General features: G+C 34.0%; 1 protein-coding gene across 2 annotated transcripts in view; it reads right to left on the reverse strand.

Annotated features, from left to right (window-relative positions):
- Positions 1 to 19,056: 19,056 nt before the first annotated feature.
- The window catches only part of LOC101899484 (serine-rich adhesin for platelets), a 176,509-nt gene continuing 173,806 nt past the window's right edge, over positions 19,057 to 21,759 (reverse strand). For both annotated transcript variants that reach the window (XM_059124424.1, XM_059124423.1), the window contains one exon: positions 19,057 to 19,875. In XM_059124424.1, coding sequence (XP_058980407.1) covers positions 19,745 to 19,875 — 131 coding nt within the window. In that variant the 3' untranslated portion in view covers positions 19,057 to 19,744. The remainder of the gene's footprint in view (positions 19,876 to 21,759) is intronic.

The raw sequence follows: 21,759 nt of genomic DNA on the forward strand, positions 1-21,759 counted from the left end.
CAGGGCTAAATCTTCTTAGAATTTTACGCTGATCAAGATCTGTTAGGTCTAAAATTATTATTTTTATACCCCCACAATAGTATGGAGGGTATTATTAAGTATGTCACTACGTTTGTATCACCTAGAAATGTACATTTTAGACCCCACAAAGTAGGATGGATGTCTGACCGGCTGTCTGTCTGTCTGTCCGTCTGGGAAAATCTCTCTAGCTTCCGAACAAATCGAAGTAGGTTGATTAAATTTTCCTCAAATGTGTTTTTGGGCTGCAAGACTTTTGGTATTGAAAATGGGCTATCTATATCTACGTTTCCCATATTCGATAGTTTGATGAATTACTTCAAATTATGTGCTTGCACTTCGTAATCGGTACTACAGACTGTGACAAAAAATTGCCAATGCAGGCTCGGATCTTCCTATAGCCCCCATATGTCAGTACCTCCCTATATTCGATATTTTGATGATTTCAGCGACATTATTCACTGGAATTGTACCAAGTTTCATGTTTACACTTCGTAATGGGTACTACAGCCTGTGACAGAAAACTGTTTAGGAAGGACCAGTTCTTCGTATAGCACCCATATATTATTATCTCCTTATATCCGATATTTTAATGATTTCAGCCACATTGTTTACCGGAATTGTTTCAAATTTCGTGTTTGCCCTTCGTAATGGGTAATGGGCCTGTGACAGAAAATTGCCTATGCAATCTCAGGTCTTCGTATATCCCCCAGGGTCCTCTCTCCGTATAGACCCCAATATAATGGTGACGGAATTTTTAACGTATTTTTATTTTTTTTTTATTTCTTTCTTTTACTTTTCTAAAACGTTACGAATGGTGGAGAGTATTCAAAATTCGGTCCAGCCGAACGTACTGCTTTTTTTTTTGATATTTATCCGTTAAATAATTAAATAAATATTTCTTCAAGCTCGAGGTTAGAATTTTTGCCTACTGGAAAAATAAACATGTGTGCAAAATTTTAGCTTTCTATCTGAATTCGTTCGAAAGATAGCGTGATTACAACAGGCAGGCGGAGAGACAGACAGACGAACACCGCTAAGCCGACTCAGAATTTTATGCTGATCAAGAATTTATATACTTTGTTGGGTCTGACATGAGTATTTCGAGGAGTTACAAACGGAATGACAAAGTTAATATACCCTCCATAGTATGGTGGAGGGTATAAAAAACGTTTAATACTCTCCACAATGAGGTAAAGAAAACATTTATAAAAAATATTTATATAGAAGTAAGATCGGCCAGGAGAATGCAGTTACAGTTTAATAAATACCATCAAGTGGGTGGAACCGTTATGTGGGCGCAGTAGTAAAATCGGAATCTCTCTGCTTTAATGGTTGTTATTTATTGCGAGTCTTAAATACCAAATTTGTAACAATTCTATGGAAAAATGTGACTGAAAACTTGGACCAATATACACACTTTTCTGAAATTGGTGGTAGAACCCATTATGAACTACAAATATCAAATTTTATACAAATCCGAAAGAAAATGTTACTTAAGCCGTCATAATGTTGAATATCCAAAGGCAATTTATTTTGTTATATTCATAAAAAGTTAAATAAAGAATGATATTAATTTTTAGTATTTCGATTTTTTAACGTTTAGCTTTTTGAAAAATAAAAAAAATAAAAAAATAGGCAGTAAATATGTGAAATACATAAAGTTAAAATAACGGAGTTAATATTACAAACAAGTAAGCAGTGGCTGTAGTCGTGCGGGGTCGACAATGTGATACCCTACAACACTACAATATGATCGAAGTCCATTTTGGAAAATTTCGTTTTTGAAATAATGACAGAGAGCCCTGCCCAGAGGTTACCCTTAGGTTTTTGACCATGAGAATTTGGCCAATATTTACGCACTCCGTAGTGTTGTTAAGTATTCAAAATAATTGCACACGAAAGTTGTGGTCCATTTTACAGCTAAATATAATCCAATGGTCACCCAAAATGCTAGACTTCTTCCCTGTCCTTAAGTCTCTTCCGATGCGAAATTCCGTGTCGATTACTTTTCAACTGTGACCTATAGAACGACTACAAAATTAGAAAAATTTAAAATTTTTTAGCCATTTAAACCTCTAAATGTACATCCTAAGAACAGTAGGCTTCAATTCTGACCCTACGCCCATGTAAAATTTCGTGAGGATCGGACGATAATTGCGACGTAGATATAATACCCTCAAAATGTAGGGTTTGGGGTGTAAAATTCAAAATTGTAAGTCAAATTAAAAAAAATTGCATGCTATAAAAAATTTGACAAAAACTAAAAAAAAATGAAACAAAAGATATAACTTTTTTATTGTTATATTATCCCGCGATTTTCTTAGATTTTATCCTTTTCTGGCAAGAGACCATTTCGAATTGGTGGGAATTGCGAAAATCGGCCCAGCGGTTTTTTATTTATAAGCAGAATAAATAAGATCAATTTTTTACATATTTATTGTACCTATTTTGCTATATATACGATTTCTGGCTATTAGCATCACTTAGTGGTCAGAAGTGAACTTTTAGTGTATTTGTCATTTGGCTGGGATTAAAAATATTCGCGGTTTAGTGGAGAGTTTCCTATTTTCTTACATAAAAGTTAGGGTTTTTTTAGCCGCTAATTATTGTCCGATGGCCGCCCAAATTGGTAGGTTTCTGTCCCAAACTCTAACTCCATGTAAATTTTCCCCTCGATTGGTTCATAATTGTGGCCTATAAAGCAACTGCAAAACCAGGAAAATTTTCATCTCCAAAAACAATAGGGTTCTATTCTGACCCTAACCTCCATTTTAAATTTCGTGAGGATCGGTTCATAATTGCGACCTGTAGCTTGATTACAAATTAACATAGACAGACGGACGGACGGACATACATAGCCAGATCAACTCAGCTCGGCGAGATAGGAAGATACATATATACTTTCCTATGTGGTAAACCAATATTTCGAGGTGTTAGATAATTTTTGGCCCAATCAAACTTATAATACCCCCAACACATAGTGTTGTAGGGTATAAATATGATATACAATAAAGCAAAAAGCTGCCCTATAACTTGTGCAAGTACTTTTTGACTATCATGAAGTTCAAAAAAAAAAAAAAAAAAAAAAGGAGAAGTATAATTTTTAAATAAATACAACAATAACAATTTAAAACTATATTCTTGTACGAAAGTTTAAATTAATCTGAATTCATTTCTTATATATTTATATATCTCTATGTTGATAAGAACAAACTAGTTTAGCTGTTACTTTAATAAAATTAAGAAAGAAAAAAAATACAACCAAATTAATTTCAAATAAATATATTTTAAAATCTATGATTTGCTGTAAATATGTATTTGTAAATTACCCAGAACATATAATGTTACCGTTAAAAATAAAACATATTTATTTAAACACTTTTTTTATTTAATACTCAACAGTTATGTTTTAGCTTTACATTAATCTCTACTTTACTGTAATGTTTTATTCTCATTAAATGTTTATGAAATAAGTATACTGATTAAGAAATGCTAAAAGAAAACAAAAGTTTTTTTGTTAACAATTTTTTTTATTAATTCTTTAGTTTTAAACCAAATTTTGTTAATTAACCAAAAATTTCAAAAAAAAAAAAGTGTGTATAGTTAAAATACATAATTTATATACCAATATATACAAAGTTAGATGAATTTTATTTGTCCCTGAAAGGTGTCATTAAAATCCGAAGATTCATTAATAGGTATGTATGTACACCAAGAATCAGAGATGCCAACTTGGTGGTTTCTGCGCCACTTGTGGTGATTTTAGATGTGCAAAAACCAATTTTTTAAATCGCTACAGTAGCGACTTTAGCTGATTAAGGTAGCGGTTTACGCAACATTGTTTATTGTTATCACTTTTAGAACACATACAGGGTGAGATGAAACAAGTAAAAAAACATTAAGTTCGGCCGGGCCAAACTTTTAATACCCTCCACCTTAGGGTAAAAGAAACATTAGAAGAAATGTGGCAAAACCCACTAAAATGCCGATTATGGGGAGGTACCGTTATATGGGGGCTATACCAAAACGTGGACCTATAATTACAATGTTTCGCCACCGGAGCTGGAACCCATTATGACCCACAAATACCAATTTTTAGACAAATCAGTGAAAAAATGTGGCAAAAAAACTAAAATACTAAATATCGGGAGGTACCTTTATATGGGGGCTATACCACAACGTGGACCTATACATGCAATGTTTTGCCACACGTTCAGGGACCCGCTATGACCTACAAATACCAATTTTAAGACAAATCCGTGAAAAAATGTGGCATAAATCATCAAAATACCGAATATCGGGAGGTACCGTTATATGGGGACTATACCAGAACGTGGACCGATATATCTCATTTTCAATACCAACCATCCTAGACACAATGCAAATAGCTCTGTTAAATTTTGGAGCTCTACGTCAAATAATGTGGGCTGTATCGTGATTTCAACAGACAGACAGACGGACAGACAGACAGACGGACATCGTTAAATCGACTTAGAATTTTATGCTGATTATGAATATATATACTTTATGGGGTCTAAAACGAATATTTAGGGATGTTACAAACGGAATGACAAAGTTAATATACCCTCCTTTCCAAGGTGGAGGGTATAAAAACTGCAACCAACTTAACACAGCTGTCATTTTTAAGCCACTCGTCCAACAGCTGCCAAAATTATTCCAGTGACAGCTCACTATATTGTTTACAAGCGTACAAAACCAATTTGGTGAGAATTTTTTAGAAAAAAAGTTACTCGTAATGGAATTCAAGCGTGAGAGTGTGATTTCTTCATATTTGGCTGGAAAACCACAAGTGGATATCGTTAGACCTATCCACCATTTAAATGTGAATAAATAATTTGTGTCTCGTTCCATCGCTCGTTACCGTGATATTGGTAGCGTAGCCCGGCGTGAAGGAATTGGACGGAAAACAGCAACATCAGCAGAAATGGTTCGAAAAGTAAAAAAGCGACTTGATCGAAACCCGTGTCACAGTTGCCGAAAAATGGCTCGAGAGCTGAACATATCGCAATATTCAATTCGGCAAATATTGAAAAATGAGCTCGGGCTAAAGCCATTGAAATTCCAAAAAGTACAAGAACTTACACCGCAACAGAAAGAAAATAGACTCAAAATAGTTAAAGAGTTGCTTCGCTTGGTCGAAAGTGGTGAACTAACGAATTTGGTTTTTTCCGATTTCTCCATTCGTTGTCCAGCAGTTTGTAAATAAACAAAATAATTGTGTTTACTTGCCAAAGAGTATACCTGAAAATGTGCACTGGTGTGGGCCGCCATAATAGCCGATGGTCGATGGTGGCATCAGAATAAATGCCGAATATTATTGCGAAAATATTCTGGGGGTGTATTAAAGCCTTCGGCACGCAAACATTTTGGCCGCAGACCTTGGACATTCCAACAGACTCAGACTTTCTCAGGAGGTTCCTCGCTTCATTTCCAGCGCACAATGGCCACCAAAATCTGCGGATAGAAACTCGTTGGACTATTGTGTCTGGAGTATTTTGGAAAGCAAGGTTGGCACTAAAAAAATACTAAAGTGTCGATCCCTGAAGCTTGCGATTCGCTGGGAATGGGCCAAAATACCGCAGAGCGACATTCGGGCAACGTGTGACGTTTTCATTGGCCGTTTGAAGGCCATGAGGTCAAAGGTGACCAATTCGAACAAATCTAAACTTATTCTAAAATTTGATGCTATTTCCGACATTTTTGGCTTTCATTCAATAAAATTTAAAATTTTTAATACTTTTGTCTGTCATAAATTGCGGAATAAGTCAGCGATTCTGTACAACTTGCTATATCTAAATATTTCTCCCAACCCGAAACCTGGGATATATATATATATATAGAATTTATGATTTCGAATAAAATTGGATATTAATGTTCGATTTTGTTGTCATTTTGCCCATGCCAATATCTGTGTTATATGATCTCTGAAATTTGAATAATTCGGTCTACTATATAGCATTTTCTATAAGTTATCACATATCTGATATAAAGTGAAGGAAGTAATGAGTATTTGAGCTGAGTTAATCTACATCAAGAACTCGTCGTATTTTGTGGTGTTTTGTAAGAAACTACACCCTAAAACTCATTAGTAAAGTAGGAGGTAGTTTGAATATAGCTATAGCTAGCTATATAGATATAGCTATATATCTCAGACAAAAAACAAGGGAACTGATGAGGATTGGTGGCACTTTCCGAAACCTATGTATTCCCTGCCTTACCCCATGGTAAACATTACCATCGTTCTCCACTAATAAACAAACAATGTTTTTATAAAAACAACAATAAGCATATACATGCTTAGATCAATCATATATGTAATTGTATTGAAGTATATATATGCTTACATGCAAACATATATATACTTGTATCCACGCATAACTTTACCTGCATCCAAGCATATATATACTTACATCTAAGCATATATTTACTTGTATTACCCAAACATATTATATGTTTGAGACTGTAGCAAACATATATATATATTTGCTGCAAAATATGTTTGGAGACTTATGTTAGAGAGGCAATTTTTCCCTCCGTGTGAAATAATCTAGAAATGTAAATGGGTTTGAGAGAATTTTTTTCGATGGAACATTGCAGCATTTACATAAGTGTGAACTAGTAGGGAGATGTTTCTTCAAATTATGTGATATTAATTCCAGTTTTTATACCCTACAACACTATGTGTTGGGGGTATTATAAGTTTGATAGGGCCAGAATTTATGTAACACCTCGAAATATTGGTTTCCCATATAGGAAAGTATATATGGATCTTCCTAGCTCGCCGAGCTGAGTAGATCTAGCTATGTGTGTCCGTCCGTCCTTCTGTCCGTCTGTCCATGTTAATTTGTAATCACGCTACAGGTCGCAATTATGGCCCGATCTTCACGAAATTTAGAATGTAGGTGGGGTTAAGGTCAGAATAGAACCCTATTTCTTTTGGAGATGATCGCATAATATTTAGGGGTTGAAATGGACCAAAAACTGAAAAAATTCCTTATTTTGCAGTTGCTCTACAGGTCGCAATTATAGACCAATCGACGGGATTTCGCATGTAGCTAGAGTTTAGGTCGGGGAAGAAGCCAACCAATTTGGGTGGTCATCGGATAATATTTAGCGGGTAAAATAGACCATATCTTTTGTGTTGAAAAAATTCAAAATTTTTCATTAAACCGCGAATATTTTAAATCCCGGCGAAATCACAAAGCCATGACAAGGTTACTTCTGATCTTTACATTGATGTTAACATCCATCAAATCGGATATATAGCAAAATATGTGCGATATATATGTCTATCAAAGAAGATATGCTTGAAAGATCTCTTATATGTCGAGAACGGCTGAACTGATTTCGACAGTTCGCATTAATTCAAAATGGCTTCTTGGCAGGAAAGAAACAACGTCTAAAAAATTGCATAAAAATATCTCTCTAAAGATGAAAATATTGATTTTGTAATATTTTCTCATATTTTTTCAATTTTGTCATATTTTTGGCATATTTTCATTTTGATTTAAACATTTGGTAATATTTCTACAGCTAACAAAACTAAGTAGTTAGGATATCAGGATATCATATACAGATCGCATCTATGGCCCGATCCTTATGAAATTTTGCATGGGGATAAGATGAGGGTCAGAATAGAAGCCTACACTTTTTGGAGATGATCGCCATATATTTAGGGGTTGAAATGGACCAAAAAAAAAAAAAAAAAAAAACTGCAAAATTGTCAGCAGGTCGTAATTATCGCCCGATCCTCACGCGCATTTGAATAGGGGTTACCGCACATTGCAAAAGCCAAGCAGTTTCGGATGGCCATCCAAAAATATTCAATGTGTGAAATAGTTTGCCAACTTTTGTAGACAAAATACGAAAATGTCCATTCCAGCGACTTTTTGGAGAATTCACAAATGCAGGAAAGACGCACTTCTGACTATTTCGTTAAGGCTGATTTCGTTGAAGAATATAGTCAAATGTCTGTATCTCATATAGATGCGTTTTAGTCAAAAACCAATAATAAATGTTAATCTTTTGCCACTTCTGAGAGATTATAGGTCTTTGGGAAATATTGGTTCCAGATCTAGGAAGACCATTTACGTGCAACATCTACCTATAAATTGGAAATGATCAAATTAGTTGAAGTTTCTATTATTCGAAAATTAGAGAACGAAACCTGATGGTTTTCTTTTATTATTTGTCACAATATCTTGTGGAATTCTTTCGAGTATCTGGCCTATATAAACTGTATCATTTATTATAGTGTTGTAGGGTATTCAACGGTCGGCCCCGCTCGACTGTAGCCTTTGCTTACTTTTTTTTTTTTTTTTTGAATCCACTTTAAAATAAATTAAAAATTAATAATTGCTGAATAGGTGGCAAAATGAGCAAGGCCTTTTATATTTGCAATCCAACAAAATGTTTACTAAAATAATATGTGGTTACCAATCACTTTGATTGAATCTAAATGTATTTTGATGCATACTTACTTTTCCGTTTAAAAAAAATAATCTTAATTAAAAACAAACATATAATTTTTGTTTGTTGTTTATTTTCGTATTTATTTGGTTTTAATTTTAAATTTTCTTTTATTACACATTGTGTACAATTTTGTGTTTTCCTTCGTTTTTTTTTTGTTTATCTTATCTAACAGTGATATTATCACAAGAAAACAAAACAAAAATAATACAAATTAAATTAAAATATTTTATAACGTTACAACAATTTTCGACCTTGGACACGTTCAATAGGGTATTTTTATGACATTTAAGCTGGCCATGTGCTATTGAACCCGCGACTTTTTTGCAATTTACTTTTTTTTAGTATTAATAACTAAAAAATTATTAATGAGTACGAATTTTTTCCAATTTTGTCATTACCATGAATATATTAAAAAAAATTGTTTTGATGGCACACACTCGTGTTCATACAACATGCTCCGCAACGGACATAGTTTTGGTAGAACCTTAACATAAATTGTCTTTTTTTTATAATACATTGTTTATGAAGCTTACTTTGTTGAGAATACTTCCGATGCCGTTGCGAAACTGCAGAGCGTGCACTGAGCTTAATGTTGATTAATCTGGGAGCAAAAACTAAATATCTTTGTTTAATTAAAGGCAATTTATGTAAACGAAAGACTTTTAATCAGGAAAAGTTAAAATTGAAAGTTTTGCTTCTGAACGTAAGAAAAACAAGTTAAAAAACAGTAAGTTCGACCGGGCCGAATTTTGAATACCCTCCACCATTTGGAACAAATTTGGAAATTTTCAAAAAATAAAATCTTTAAAAAAATTCTGTTAAAATTTTAAAAATACCGAACATAGCCGTTATATTGGGGTCTTCTATACGACGTGGACCTACACAGGCATTCTTTGTCACAAGCCATTACCATATTTAAATTCGAAACTTGAAATAAACGGTGAAGCTAAAATAATCAAAATATGGTATATAGGGAGGTACAGTTATATCGGAGCTGTGCGAAGACCTGAACCAGCATAAACAATTTTCTGTCACAGGCCGTAGCATCCAATACGAACTGCAAATAAATCTCAAACAATTTCGGTGGGTATTGTACCTAAAATCGTCAAAATACCGAATATAGGGGGGTACTGATGTATGGGACCTATACGAAGACCTGGACCTGTATATACAATTTTCTGTCACTGACTGTAGTTCCCATTACAAACTCTAAATACGTAATTTAAAACAATTCTGGTGAATAATGACGCTATAATCATCAAAATACCGAATGTAGAGATGTACCGTTATATGGGGTCTATACGAAATCGTGGGCCTGCACAGACAATTTTCTGTCATAAGCTGTAGTATCCATTTCGAATTTCAAATGCCAAATTTGAAACAATTCCGGTGAATAATGTCGTTAAACTTATCAAAATACCGAATATCGGGAGGTACCGTTATATGACGGCCATACGAAGACGTAGACCTGCACAGACAATTTTCTGTCATAGGCTGTAGTATCCATTTCGAACTTCAAATACCAAATTTGAAACAATTCCGGTGAATAATATCGCTAAAATTATCAAAATACCGAATATCGGGAGGTACCGTTCTATGGAACTATATGAAAATGTGAACCTACATGGCCCGTTTACGAACTTAACCTGCTTACTGGAAAAATAAACATGTGTGCAAAATTTTAGCCATCTATCTCAATTCATTCGAAAGATAGCGTGATTATAACAGACAGACGGACATCGCTAAATCGACTTGAAATTTTAAGCTGATGAAGAATATATATACTTTGTTGGGTCTGACATGAGTATATCGAGGAGTTACAAACAGAATGACAAAGTTAATATACCCTCCATAGTATGTTGGAGGGTATAAAATCCGCCGTAAAATACCGCTCAAAAGAAAACCGTTATATGGGGGTTATACGAAGACGTAGTGTTGCATTAGTAATTTTTGGCAATCGGCTGTAGTACCCATTACGAACTCTAAATACGAACTTTGAAAGAATTCCGATGAATACTGTCGCTAATATCATTGAAATACAGAATACAGGGTGGTGCCGCTTATGTGGGCTATATGAAGACGTGAACCTACACAGACAATTTACCGGCATATAATGTTTCTGAAATCATCAAAATACCGAATATCGGGAGTTATCGTTATATGGGGGCTATACGTTATCGTGGGATTGGCCTGCCTGCAGACAGAGGACTGATCTGTGCAAAATTTTAACTTCTATCTTAATTCGTTTTGACTCTAGCGTGATTACAACTGACGGACGGACGTCTTAGAATTTTACGCTGATCAAGAATATATATATATATAGATCTAAAATTATTATTTCGATGAGTTATCAACGGAATGATGAACTTAATATACCCTCCATGTATGGTGAAGGGTATAACAAATTTAACATTTTTAAAAATTTACTTCAAGTATTGCTTGCAAAAACTTTTGGACACATTTCCACATTTGGTTATTTGGGGGCTATACCGAAATATATACTTTTTATACCCTTTGTGGGAATGGTTTCTAACCCTGAAGAAATCGAAATACATCTTTTAGACAGATCGATTGGAAAATATGGGCAAAAGCCTCGAAATTGGTTAAATCAGGACGTACCTATAAACGGTCGCAACTCCGAAACTTGGGTCTAAATTGTGAATTTTTTTACAAAGAGGTATTCTACTTCCTGAAAACCTAAGATAAGTTGTTACAGACTAATCAAAAGCAAAATGTGGCCAAGACTCTTAAAACAACGTAATTCAAAGGTCATATACATAAGTACATATGAGAACTATGCCCGAACCTATATTGAAAATATTTTCCAAGGGATGTTCCTCTTTACTAAGAACTAAAAATAACTAAAATTGGCGAAATTAGATGAACATTTTGAATAAAAACGTAAAATAATCTTGAACCAGAGGTTCGCCATTATATCGGGCCTGTACAAAAAAATGGAACGGCATGACTCATTTTTAAAACAAAGATTCTTGAATTAATCCAAATCTAGATTATATATCTTCTAAAATATGGCTCAAAATGTTTGGGATCCATTCTTTTATGGTTAAGGCTTTATAGAGGCCCTCAAAGAGTTTAGCCTGAGAATCCAACAACTCTTTTAGGGTTTTAGTCTACAAACTGAATACTATGAAATCCATTTGGAATTTCCCCCAGATTGATTGCTGCACAATGTAATTTTAGGATAATATACAGCGAATTCGAAAAAGTCACAAATTTGCAGAGAACAAATAAACTAAGTTTTTACTTTATTCCGAAATGTGACTTACATTGTCAAAATACCGAATATCGGGAAATACCTATATATATTGAGACTATAGGAAAACGTGGACCCATATAGGCAGTGTTCTGCTACAGGAAATATAATCCAATATGAATTCTTAATATCAAATTTATAGCTTTATCGCTAGAAGCCGAGCCTGAGTTCATTAAAATACCGAATATGGAAAGGCACAATTATATTAAATCGTCAAAATATTGAATATTTTGGAATTCAGGAATAACTTTATTTGAAGATTATAGCAAAACGTGGACCTATATGGGCACTATTATGCTACAGGAGGTAGATCCTAATACAAACTAATTTTAAATTATTCCGTTTGAAAATGTGGGAAAAATCATCGAAATTCCGAATACGGGGAGGTACAGTTATGTATATGGGACCGTACGAAAAGGTGGATCTATAAAGATAAAGTTCTGCCACATGAGATAAATTCCAATATAAACGCTAAATACCGAAACTATTACTTTAGAAAATGTGGTTAAAATCCTCAAATGCCGAATATGGTCAGCCACAAATATTGCGGGCTATACGAAAACCTTGACGGATGTAACTCACCTTCGAAATTGACCTGACTGCGGATAAAAGAAAACTCTATGCAATATTTTAGCTTCCTATTACATGCCGTTTGGACTCTAGGGTAATTATAACAGATTGACCTGGTATTTTACGTTGATCAAAAATATAAATACTTTGTTGGGTCGTAAACGATTATTTCGATGAGTTGAAAACGGAATGACAAACTTAATACATCCTCCATACTATATATGAGGAGGGTATAAAAGGCCAAAAATGCCCTTTTGATAACCTGCTTTGGGGTTAAATTTTTCGAAAAATAACCTTTGTAAAAACTTTGTCGGTAATAATGCCAGAGACACTGTGTACCTCAAATGTACGGATTCTAAGTAATATTTAATCAAAATGTTCAAGGCCCTAATCCATGTCTCCCTATGTCGCTGTTTTAAAGGGTCTTAAGCGTACATGTCCATAAAGAATGACACTGTAGGTATACTCTTTTTTTATTCCCAAAAGCATTTTTACCTTCGGATCGCTTTAGTGACACAGTGCCACTGACAGAACAGTTCATATTTTATTTAATTTAATGTAAAATGCCTCAAGCTTCTAGGTTCGTTTAGAATGCAAACTTTTTTTTACAAATGTATTAAGCAATAATCTTCAAGGGTTCAACATTGGCATAGGCTATACCACTCAAATGCTTTGTTTAATTATAATCATCCTAAAATTGAACCAACCTATGGGCCCTCATTGATTTTTTTCCCTTTTTCTATAAATTCCATTTACAATTTTGGGTTAACTTATATCTCTAATTACTTGACTATGCTTACACACTAACATAAATTATTTCTTTGTCATTTATGTAGGTTATTTTTTGGTTTTTTTTTATTTATGTATTTATTATTCTGTTCCTTGCTGTTTTTTGTATAATTAGGCCAAAAGAATATTAGTCAAAACAAAATATAAACATTTTTTGACGTAATGAATCGCAGTAAATAATGCAACATATATCAAGAGAATCCGCGAAACAACAAACGATAATTGAACGTAATCTGCGATAATAATACAGCTAATCGTTGCTCAGTTCCTAGAAAACATTCGTGAGTTGAAAAACGGGCTCGAGTCCATAAAAAGGCATCATAACAAGTTAAATAGTATCAGGCGGTTTTGCCGATATATGTATAGCCCCAGTCTTGCGTTATGATTATTCAAACTGTTGACTCTTTATAGGGGAGTCTCCGAAGGAGTAGGCCAATGAGTCTGATATTAATGTTGCAACGTATAAGATTATGAGATATGTGATAATTTTTGGAAAATGTTGAAATATGTGTGAGGTACCATGTATAGCGGACCGAAGTATTCCACTTCATCTAATACTGATACATATATTTCTTATTTTAAATGATAATCAAAATTTAAACCTTTTTTGGGGAAGGTACGACAAGGAATGTTGTGCGAAGTTTAACAAGTAAAACATCAATAAAACATCACCTTCTACAATTTTAAAGGAACTTAAAAAATTGGTCGAAAAATAACATTCAAAGGAAACCCGTTTTAGGAGGGAATGTAGTACCAATTACGAGCTACAAATACGAAATTTAAAACAATTCCGGTGAAAAATGTCGCTAAAATCATCTAAATAGCGAATATTGGGGGGGGGGGGGGGGGGGGGTAGCGTAATACGGAAGTATACGATATTGTGGACCGATAGAGCCCATCTTCGAACTTGACCTGTCTACAAACAAAAAACTGATATGTGCAAGATGTTAGCTTCCTATCTTAATTCGTTGTGACTCTAACGTGTTTACAACAGACGGACGAACGGTCAAGGTTAAATAACCTTAGAATTTTACGTTGATCAAGAATATATATGACTAGTTGGGTCTAAAATTATTATTTCGATGAGTTACAAACGGAATGAAACCTGAAGACATTCCATCGTTTATTTCTCATTTTATAGGAATTATAATTATTCAAAATTTCGACGCTTTGTGGTGGAGGTCCCAGATGCCAGATCTTTTGTGGGTAAAAGAATTGAGATGACTGAAATTTGAAGACCATGGTATTCTTACTTCACATTTATAAGACGATTATTAAAAATATTGACTCTTTGCGGGTGAAATACCCGGATAAACATATATCCCATTTCCTCGCAACATCTTGTGTTTATATGCCTTATTTCGTATTTTATAAGAGTTATAATTATTCTAAATGTTTACGCTTTGTGTGGGATGTACATGGGGGAGTGGGTCCATATGTCCATTTTTGCACCTGAGATAGCACTGATACAAATAATATCGGATGGTTCTATATGGAAAACGGCAGAAACAGGCGGACACCCTTAGATCGACTCAAAATGTCATTTTTGTGAAGCGCATACTTCGAAGGAGAAAGACTTCAACACCAAATCGGATCTTAACTGATTTTCACCGTAACGCTGAGTATCGAAATCACAACCTGCGGGATTTTTGTCAGAGACGAACATCATTTATTGGTAAATAAAGTTATTTTCGTCGTGTATTTAATAAAGAGTCCTTTATTTATCGAACTAGTGAGATGTTACCTTAAAATGTAACTTCGTGACGGTTCTGCGCCCAGCAAAATTTTGGATCGACAACAATGAAATAGTTTTCTCAGTCTTCGAATTCAATCTGAAATTATTTCACTAAAATTCAAACGGCCATCCCAACCTGCAGTAGTTTCGTTGTCTCTATTTCTCTATTTCTTTATCTCCTTCTCCGCAATATTGCAATTGAGCCATTTTTCAAGTTCGAAGTGAGTTCATGTCAAAACCGTGAAATCGGATGAAAATGTATATCGAAGCTATATAAGAATCTGAACCGAGCTCGATAAAATTTGGCAGAGGTATTTTCGAGTAGTATCTGAGGCCCGGTATCAAATATCATTGTTGTGGAATGCGCATGTGCGGGACTTTAATAACCAATTCGGATGAAACATATATGTAGGAACTATAGCTATATCCAAACCGATTTCCACCAAATTTGAGGGTATATATATAAATAAATGCATAAAGACACAATACCCTCACCAATATGTGGTGTTTGGTATAAAAAAAAAACAATGACAGCTTCTGTGGAACATAACTCTTATGAAATGAGTTACACAAATTCACGCCCTTTACTCTTGTAAGGCAAATAAGTTTTTAATACTTTTTTTTTCCTGAAATAGAGATACTATATTCTTCAGGATAATACATCAAGTGTTGTATGTAATTGAAATATTCTTCGAATTAAGGATTTCTTTTGAAATGCAAATCGTTAAAATGTCAATAGCCAACCCGTGTTTTCATTTCCAAGCAACTGTGGTTTTTATTTTGTTAAGTTAACTCTTAGGAATTTAAGAAAAAAAAAAAAAAAAACAGCAAGGACAAAACAATAGTTTTAATTTTATTTTCTAAATTTCTTTAAATATAAATACGAGTATGTGAGTGTTTGTGTGTGTGTCTCCTTTTTCTTCTTCTTTGAATTTTGCTATTTTATATGAATATAACAATGATGTATGGCTGTATGATATATGGTATAATAAAAAATACTACTACAATATTATAACACAATTTCACAAATTGCAATTTGGAACGACTTAAAGTCTAAAAGTTTCGTTTGTTAATTCTTTTATTTTTTTTTTTCAATTTAGATTTTTCCTAGATTACTATGGGTTTGTTTTCGTTTTCATTCAAAATATGTTTCATATCTAAATGTATTTTTGTATGTTGTGGTGGTAAATGTGTTGTGATGTTGGCTTTCGAGTAAAGAAAATCTTGGAAATGTGAACATTAAACATTATCAAAATGAAGTTCTTCAAAGCTTATAGTATCTACTATATTAAAAAAATAACAACCTTGAAAGGGAAATGTAGCATTAAGTATTTTTACTACCATCATAAAAAGGCTCATACGCCCCATAATGAGAATTTTGAGTGATGCCATTATATAAAAAAAAATATGGGTGTGGTTTTTATAATTATACTTTTTAACACAAAACTGCCGCGGACGATACATATGTATATATGTGTATATATGCATGTATCATTCTAATCCACCACAAGGAAACCCTATACCTTTGAAATATGACGAATTGTAATATTAAACAAATCCCCAACTAGAATTTGCTCAATTTAGTTCAGAGTTCAGTACAACGTATGAGTGATTTCGTATATTTCACATATTTCATATCACTCATACGCAGAGTTTTCATTCAAACGACCGGAGGCCACGACAGAGTTATGCCAATCTATTTCGATGAACTAGTTCCTTATATATTTTAGGACATTTTAAGTATAATCTTAATATATTTATAATTTCTTACGAAGTTGTCTTTAATAATGATAATAATATTTTTTGTTTGTAATCTCGACTTTTATAGAGCTTGAAAGTCCTTAAAATACATTTTTTGTGATTTACGATTTCAGTCAAGAAGCTTTGGATATTTTTTAAGCTGTGGTACTCGGCAGCTAGTTCTTTAAAAAATATTATTAGAAAAAGTACCATTTTGACGATGAAGACCTTGAAAATTATTTTAAAAAAAATTAAATTAAGGATCGATCTTGATAAATTTTGACTAAGGCTTTTCTGAGTATCAAATACAATTGTTTTATAGTGCATATTACCATTGTGAGTGACTTAAATGCCAAATCGGATGAAACGTATATATGGAAGCTTTAGCTTTATTTGAACCGATTTTCACCAAATTTGAAGTAATTGATTTGTGTATAGGCAATGAATGAAGTCCAAGTTTTGGCCCAAACATTGCATATCGTTATGTTTTTATCAAGCAAAATTTGGGGAACGAGTGTTCCAAATGTAGTACCATTTATTACAGTTCGAACACTTAGTACACATTTTCAAATCTATCTTCATATAGCAAACTTACTTTCCAACCTCGATTCTTATATAAAACAATTTGAAGTTTAGAAGTTTAGTACCATTTTATAACTTTTTTACTTTAAATTTCGAATTTCCAAAAACCCTTTGGATCATCTATCCTGCACACCATCAGGGTCTCTCTTTCTAAATTTCAGAAATCTAGCTCATTTCGTTTATCCAATACAAATTATTCTATTTTAAGTATAGTTTCACTTTAGTACGAATTTCGAAAAACCCAGCCGTATTCTCGGCTCTGTCCCCGACTTTCTTCTAATTTCACACCAACAATGCTTTTTTTTGCGGACATAAGTACGCCTCTTTTAGGTATTTTTGTAAAATATCATTTGGCAAGATCAAAATATTATTCATAGAAATAATGGGGTATACCCTTTGTCTCTCTGGGTCAAATGCTGTGGTGTGTTGGTGACCACACCAAGTACGAAGTAGGTACCAAGTATAGATGAAATTTGAAGATGGCCAATATGCGTCCACTTCTACTTTACTCGTACCTTCGCACAACCCATAAACGCTATTACAATCATGGATCACATATAGAGCGAAATTGCATTCATCATTTGCATCAAACTTTAGTCAGACCCACTGAGGTCAGACCCACATTTTGGTATATATGACGCATAAATACCTTTTTATACCCTACACCACAAGATGGTCAGGGTATTATTTCTTTGTTCATTTGTTGGTAACAGGCAAAAGGAAACGAGATAGACCCATAGTTCCTTTTTATGATCTGCATAGAATCACATTCTGAGTCGATTTAAGCATGTCCGTCCGTCGGACAGTCCGTCTGTCCATGTATTTTTGTGAACAAAGTACAGTTGGCATTTATTACCCGATCCAGATGAAATTTTGCACAAATCATTTGTTTGGCCCAAAGACGAACCCTATTGAAATTGGAGATAATCGGTAAAAATTTAGATATAGCTCCCATATATATTTTCGTCCGATATGCCTATTATTGTGCACCAAACGTGGAATATCAGCCCAAATAGTACGGAATTTTGCACATACAACCAAATTAGGCCTGAAAATAAGTATGCCAAATTTTGATCGAAATCGGTTCAGATATAGCTGCAGCTTCCATATATATTGTTCATCCGATTTGTTATTTTAGTCCTCCGCAGCCGTAATATGCACTCTGTAACAACAATATTTGGGGAAATATATCAAATACAGCTCAGAAATACATTTGCTAAATTTTATGGAGATCGGTTCAGATTTGCATATATCTCCCATATATAAGTTCGTCCGATTTACTTTTTGTTGTGCACCAAACGTCTAATATTTGCCCAAATGGGATGAAATTTGGCACTTGCGACCGAATTTAGTCTAGAAGCTAGTATGTCAAATTTGGTGAAGATCGGTTTAGATATAGCTATAGCTCTCATATATATTGTCCGATTTTTGATATTTGAATTTGAAGTGGTGTAGGGTATTATAAAGTCGGCCCCGCTCAACGTTAAGATTTTTTTACTGGTTTACATTGTTTTATTTTGCAATCCGCTATATTACCATATTTTCGCTAGGCGTCGGGGATTTCTTCGAAGCTATTTGAAATGTCTTGTCGAAATTATTCTCTAATATATTGATAAAGTCGATGGCCACTCTTCAATATGGAAATCAAAAATAAAAAAAAATATTTATTTAAAAATTAAAAAAAAAAAAAATTGAAATGTCTTGTCGAAATTATTCTCTAATATAATGATATAGTCGATGGCCACTCTTCAATATGGAAATCAGAAATCAAAAAAAAAAAATATTTATCTAAAAATTTAAAAAAAATAATAATTTTCCAAGATTTCTTAAATTCGAATTTCAATGATAATGTCATAATTATGTCTAGATTCATATATGAACGTATGTGTGTTTATGTGTGAGTCTTGTATATAAAAATTATACAGTTGTAGTTAATTTAACAACAAATTGTGTTTTTAAATATTCCATGTTATCGCTTAAAGACAATTTCTTTTCATTCATTATTTTGTTATTTCTGTTTAAATTTTCGTTCTCTTTTTATTTAAGAATTCAATAGAGCAATATTTTAGTTATTTATAATAACTGAAAATATCTCTGGAAATGCGTTTCATGTTAAGTAGATGTTTTTCTTTCGTTTACCTTAATTGGAATTTTCAAAAGGACATAGGTATGTATAAAAAATGTCTGTTACAAATCAAAATGAACAATAATGGATGTTCATTCAACGGAATCCTTAAGAAACAAAAACGAAAAAAAAACTAAATTAATTGAACACAACATTTTCATTTTTTTTTTTTTTTTCATTTTCTTATCTTTTCACATCATTTTCATTTTCACTTCGGATGGTGCTCAAGTATTTACCAAATTAAAAAAGTTCCATTTTGCTTTAAGGTCCTTCTCACATCAATGAGTTCACCGGTGAGTGGGTCGCTCTGGGTAACACGGCCACAGTTGAGGGGGGCCATGTTTGTGGTGATAATGAGGGAGGCGGTTGGTTGGTAACGATAGCCACATTGCCCATTGCTGACTTCCAATGAATTTTATCTAGTTAAGTAGGCCGGTAATAGCAGGAGAATTGATGCAAGAACAATTAAATTAATTGCCCACGTCTGCCGCGTAGGGCACTGCCAACAGATGGCATTGCCATGATGTAACTCGGCAAAACTTTCACCTGTTCAGGAATAGAGAGAGAGAGAAAAAAACGAGAGAAAGAAGGAGAATTAAAATAAGAAATAACAAGAATGGAACACTAAAACATTACATCAAATTACAAGTGTACTTAAGTAAATGTGACAAAAGTTGTAACAGCGCTTAATTAAGTGGCAAGTTATAATTAAGGTACGGATGCCTTCATTACGGTTTAACATGAATGGGAATGAAATGAAATTCCAATGATAAGTAAATTAATGGCTACAACATGTTGCAAGTCAAACTTGTGCAAAAAAGTTTGTTGTAAAATTCGGCAAGCAATGTTTTTGTTAATATATGGGTAATTCCCTGCTAGATTTGGCAAAACGAAGTCCTTTTTTTGCAATAAAGAAGTGGACGGAAGAAAACAGCAACATCAGCAGGAATTGTTCAAAAAGTAAAGAAGCTACTTGATCGAAACTCGCGTCGCAGTGGCCGGAAAATGGCTCGTGAGCTGAACATATCGCAATATTCCATTCGGGAAATATTGAAAAATGAGCTGGGGATAAAGTCATTGAAATTCCAAAAACTGCATGAACTTACACCGCAAAAAAAAAAAGAAAAGAGAATCAAAAGGGCTAAAGAGTTGCTTCGCTTGGCCGAAAGTTGTAAACAGCCGAATTTGGTTTTCTCTCTCGTTGTCCACCAGTTTGTAAACAAAAACAAAATGATCGTGTTTACTTGCCAAGGAGGTCAGCTGAAAATGTTCACATTCGGTTGACCACCAGAACTCAAGCGCCGTCCATGGTGATGGTGTGGGCCGCCATAACAGTCGATGGTCGCTCTAATCTCATATTAATTGACCGTAGCATAAGAATAAATGCCGAATATTATCGCGAAAATATTCTGTAGGGTGTATTGAAGCCTTGGGCACGCAAACATTTTGGCCGCAGACCTTGGACATTCCAACAGGACTCAGCACCATCGCACTCACCTCGCACCACCTAAGAATGGTTACAAAGGTTCCTTGCTTTATTTCCAGCGCAAAATCTCCGGATACCAATCCGTTGGACTATTGTGTCTGAAGTATTCGGAAAATACCGCATGAATGTATCAAATTTGAAGAGATTTGGATGCTTATTTCGCTTTCTTTGAGCGTTTGGATTTTAAAAATCTTGAACCCTATGAGAAGAAGGTACCAGAAGAAATGGTCCGATTTCTTCCATCTTTATAACAGAACTTATGTTGATGGAAATATTGAGATGTACCAGTTTGGAATGGAATCGGATGTAATTTTTTTATTTCGGATTTTATAATCGTTTCGGTTATTCAAAATATTGACTTTTTGTGGGGGAGGTACCAGAAGTAATGGCCTGATCTGTATCATCTTTATAACAGATCTTGTGTTAATAGAAATATTGAGATGTGCCAAGTCTGAGTGGAATCTGATGTAAAATTCAAGTTTTATGAGCTTTATGGGTGATCAAAATGTTGATCCTTTGTGGGCGAGGTACTTGATGGAGTAGACAGATATTTTCCATTTTCGCAATTGATTAATTCTGCTGTAAATATTAGGATTTTTAAAGTTGAAGCAAACTCGGACTATCCTTTCTCTTTCTGTGCAGTAAAATATTTTTTTTTAATTTCGACCTTCTGTGAGGGTGATACCAGAAGGAGTAGACCAATATTACCCATATCCGAATTCGATATAAGTTTGAAAATAAGATTATGATGTGCCAAGTTTGGAGTAAGTCGAATACTCCCCTAGAGAGTTACCGAGGGCACCAGACAGACAGACCCGATGTACGGGCATCGCTATATCGACTTCAAATGCCCTGAAAAGACCTAGGGTCTAAAACCGTTATTTCGATGAAGCAAGATTTGTCCGTATCAAATGATGTAAACCCTCTCTAGCCATATGACTGAG

The sequence above is a fragment of the Musca domestica genome, unplaced genomic scaffold (assembly GCF_030504385.1).
Source record: "Musca domestica strain aabys unplaced genomic scaffold, Musca_domestica.polishedcontigs.V.1.1 29, whole genome shotgun sequence".
Lineage (NCBI taxonomy): Eukaryota > Metazoa > Arthropoda > Insecta > Diptera > Muscidae > Musca > Musca domestica.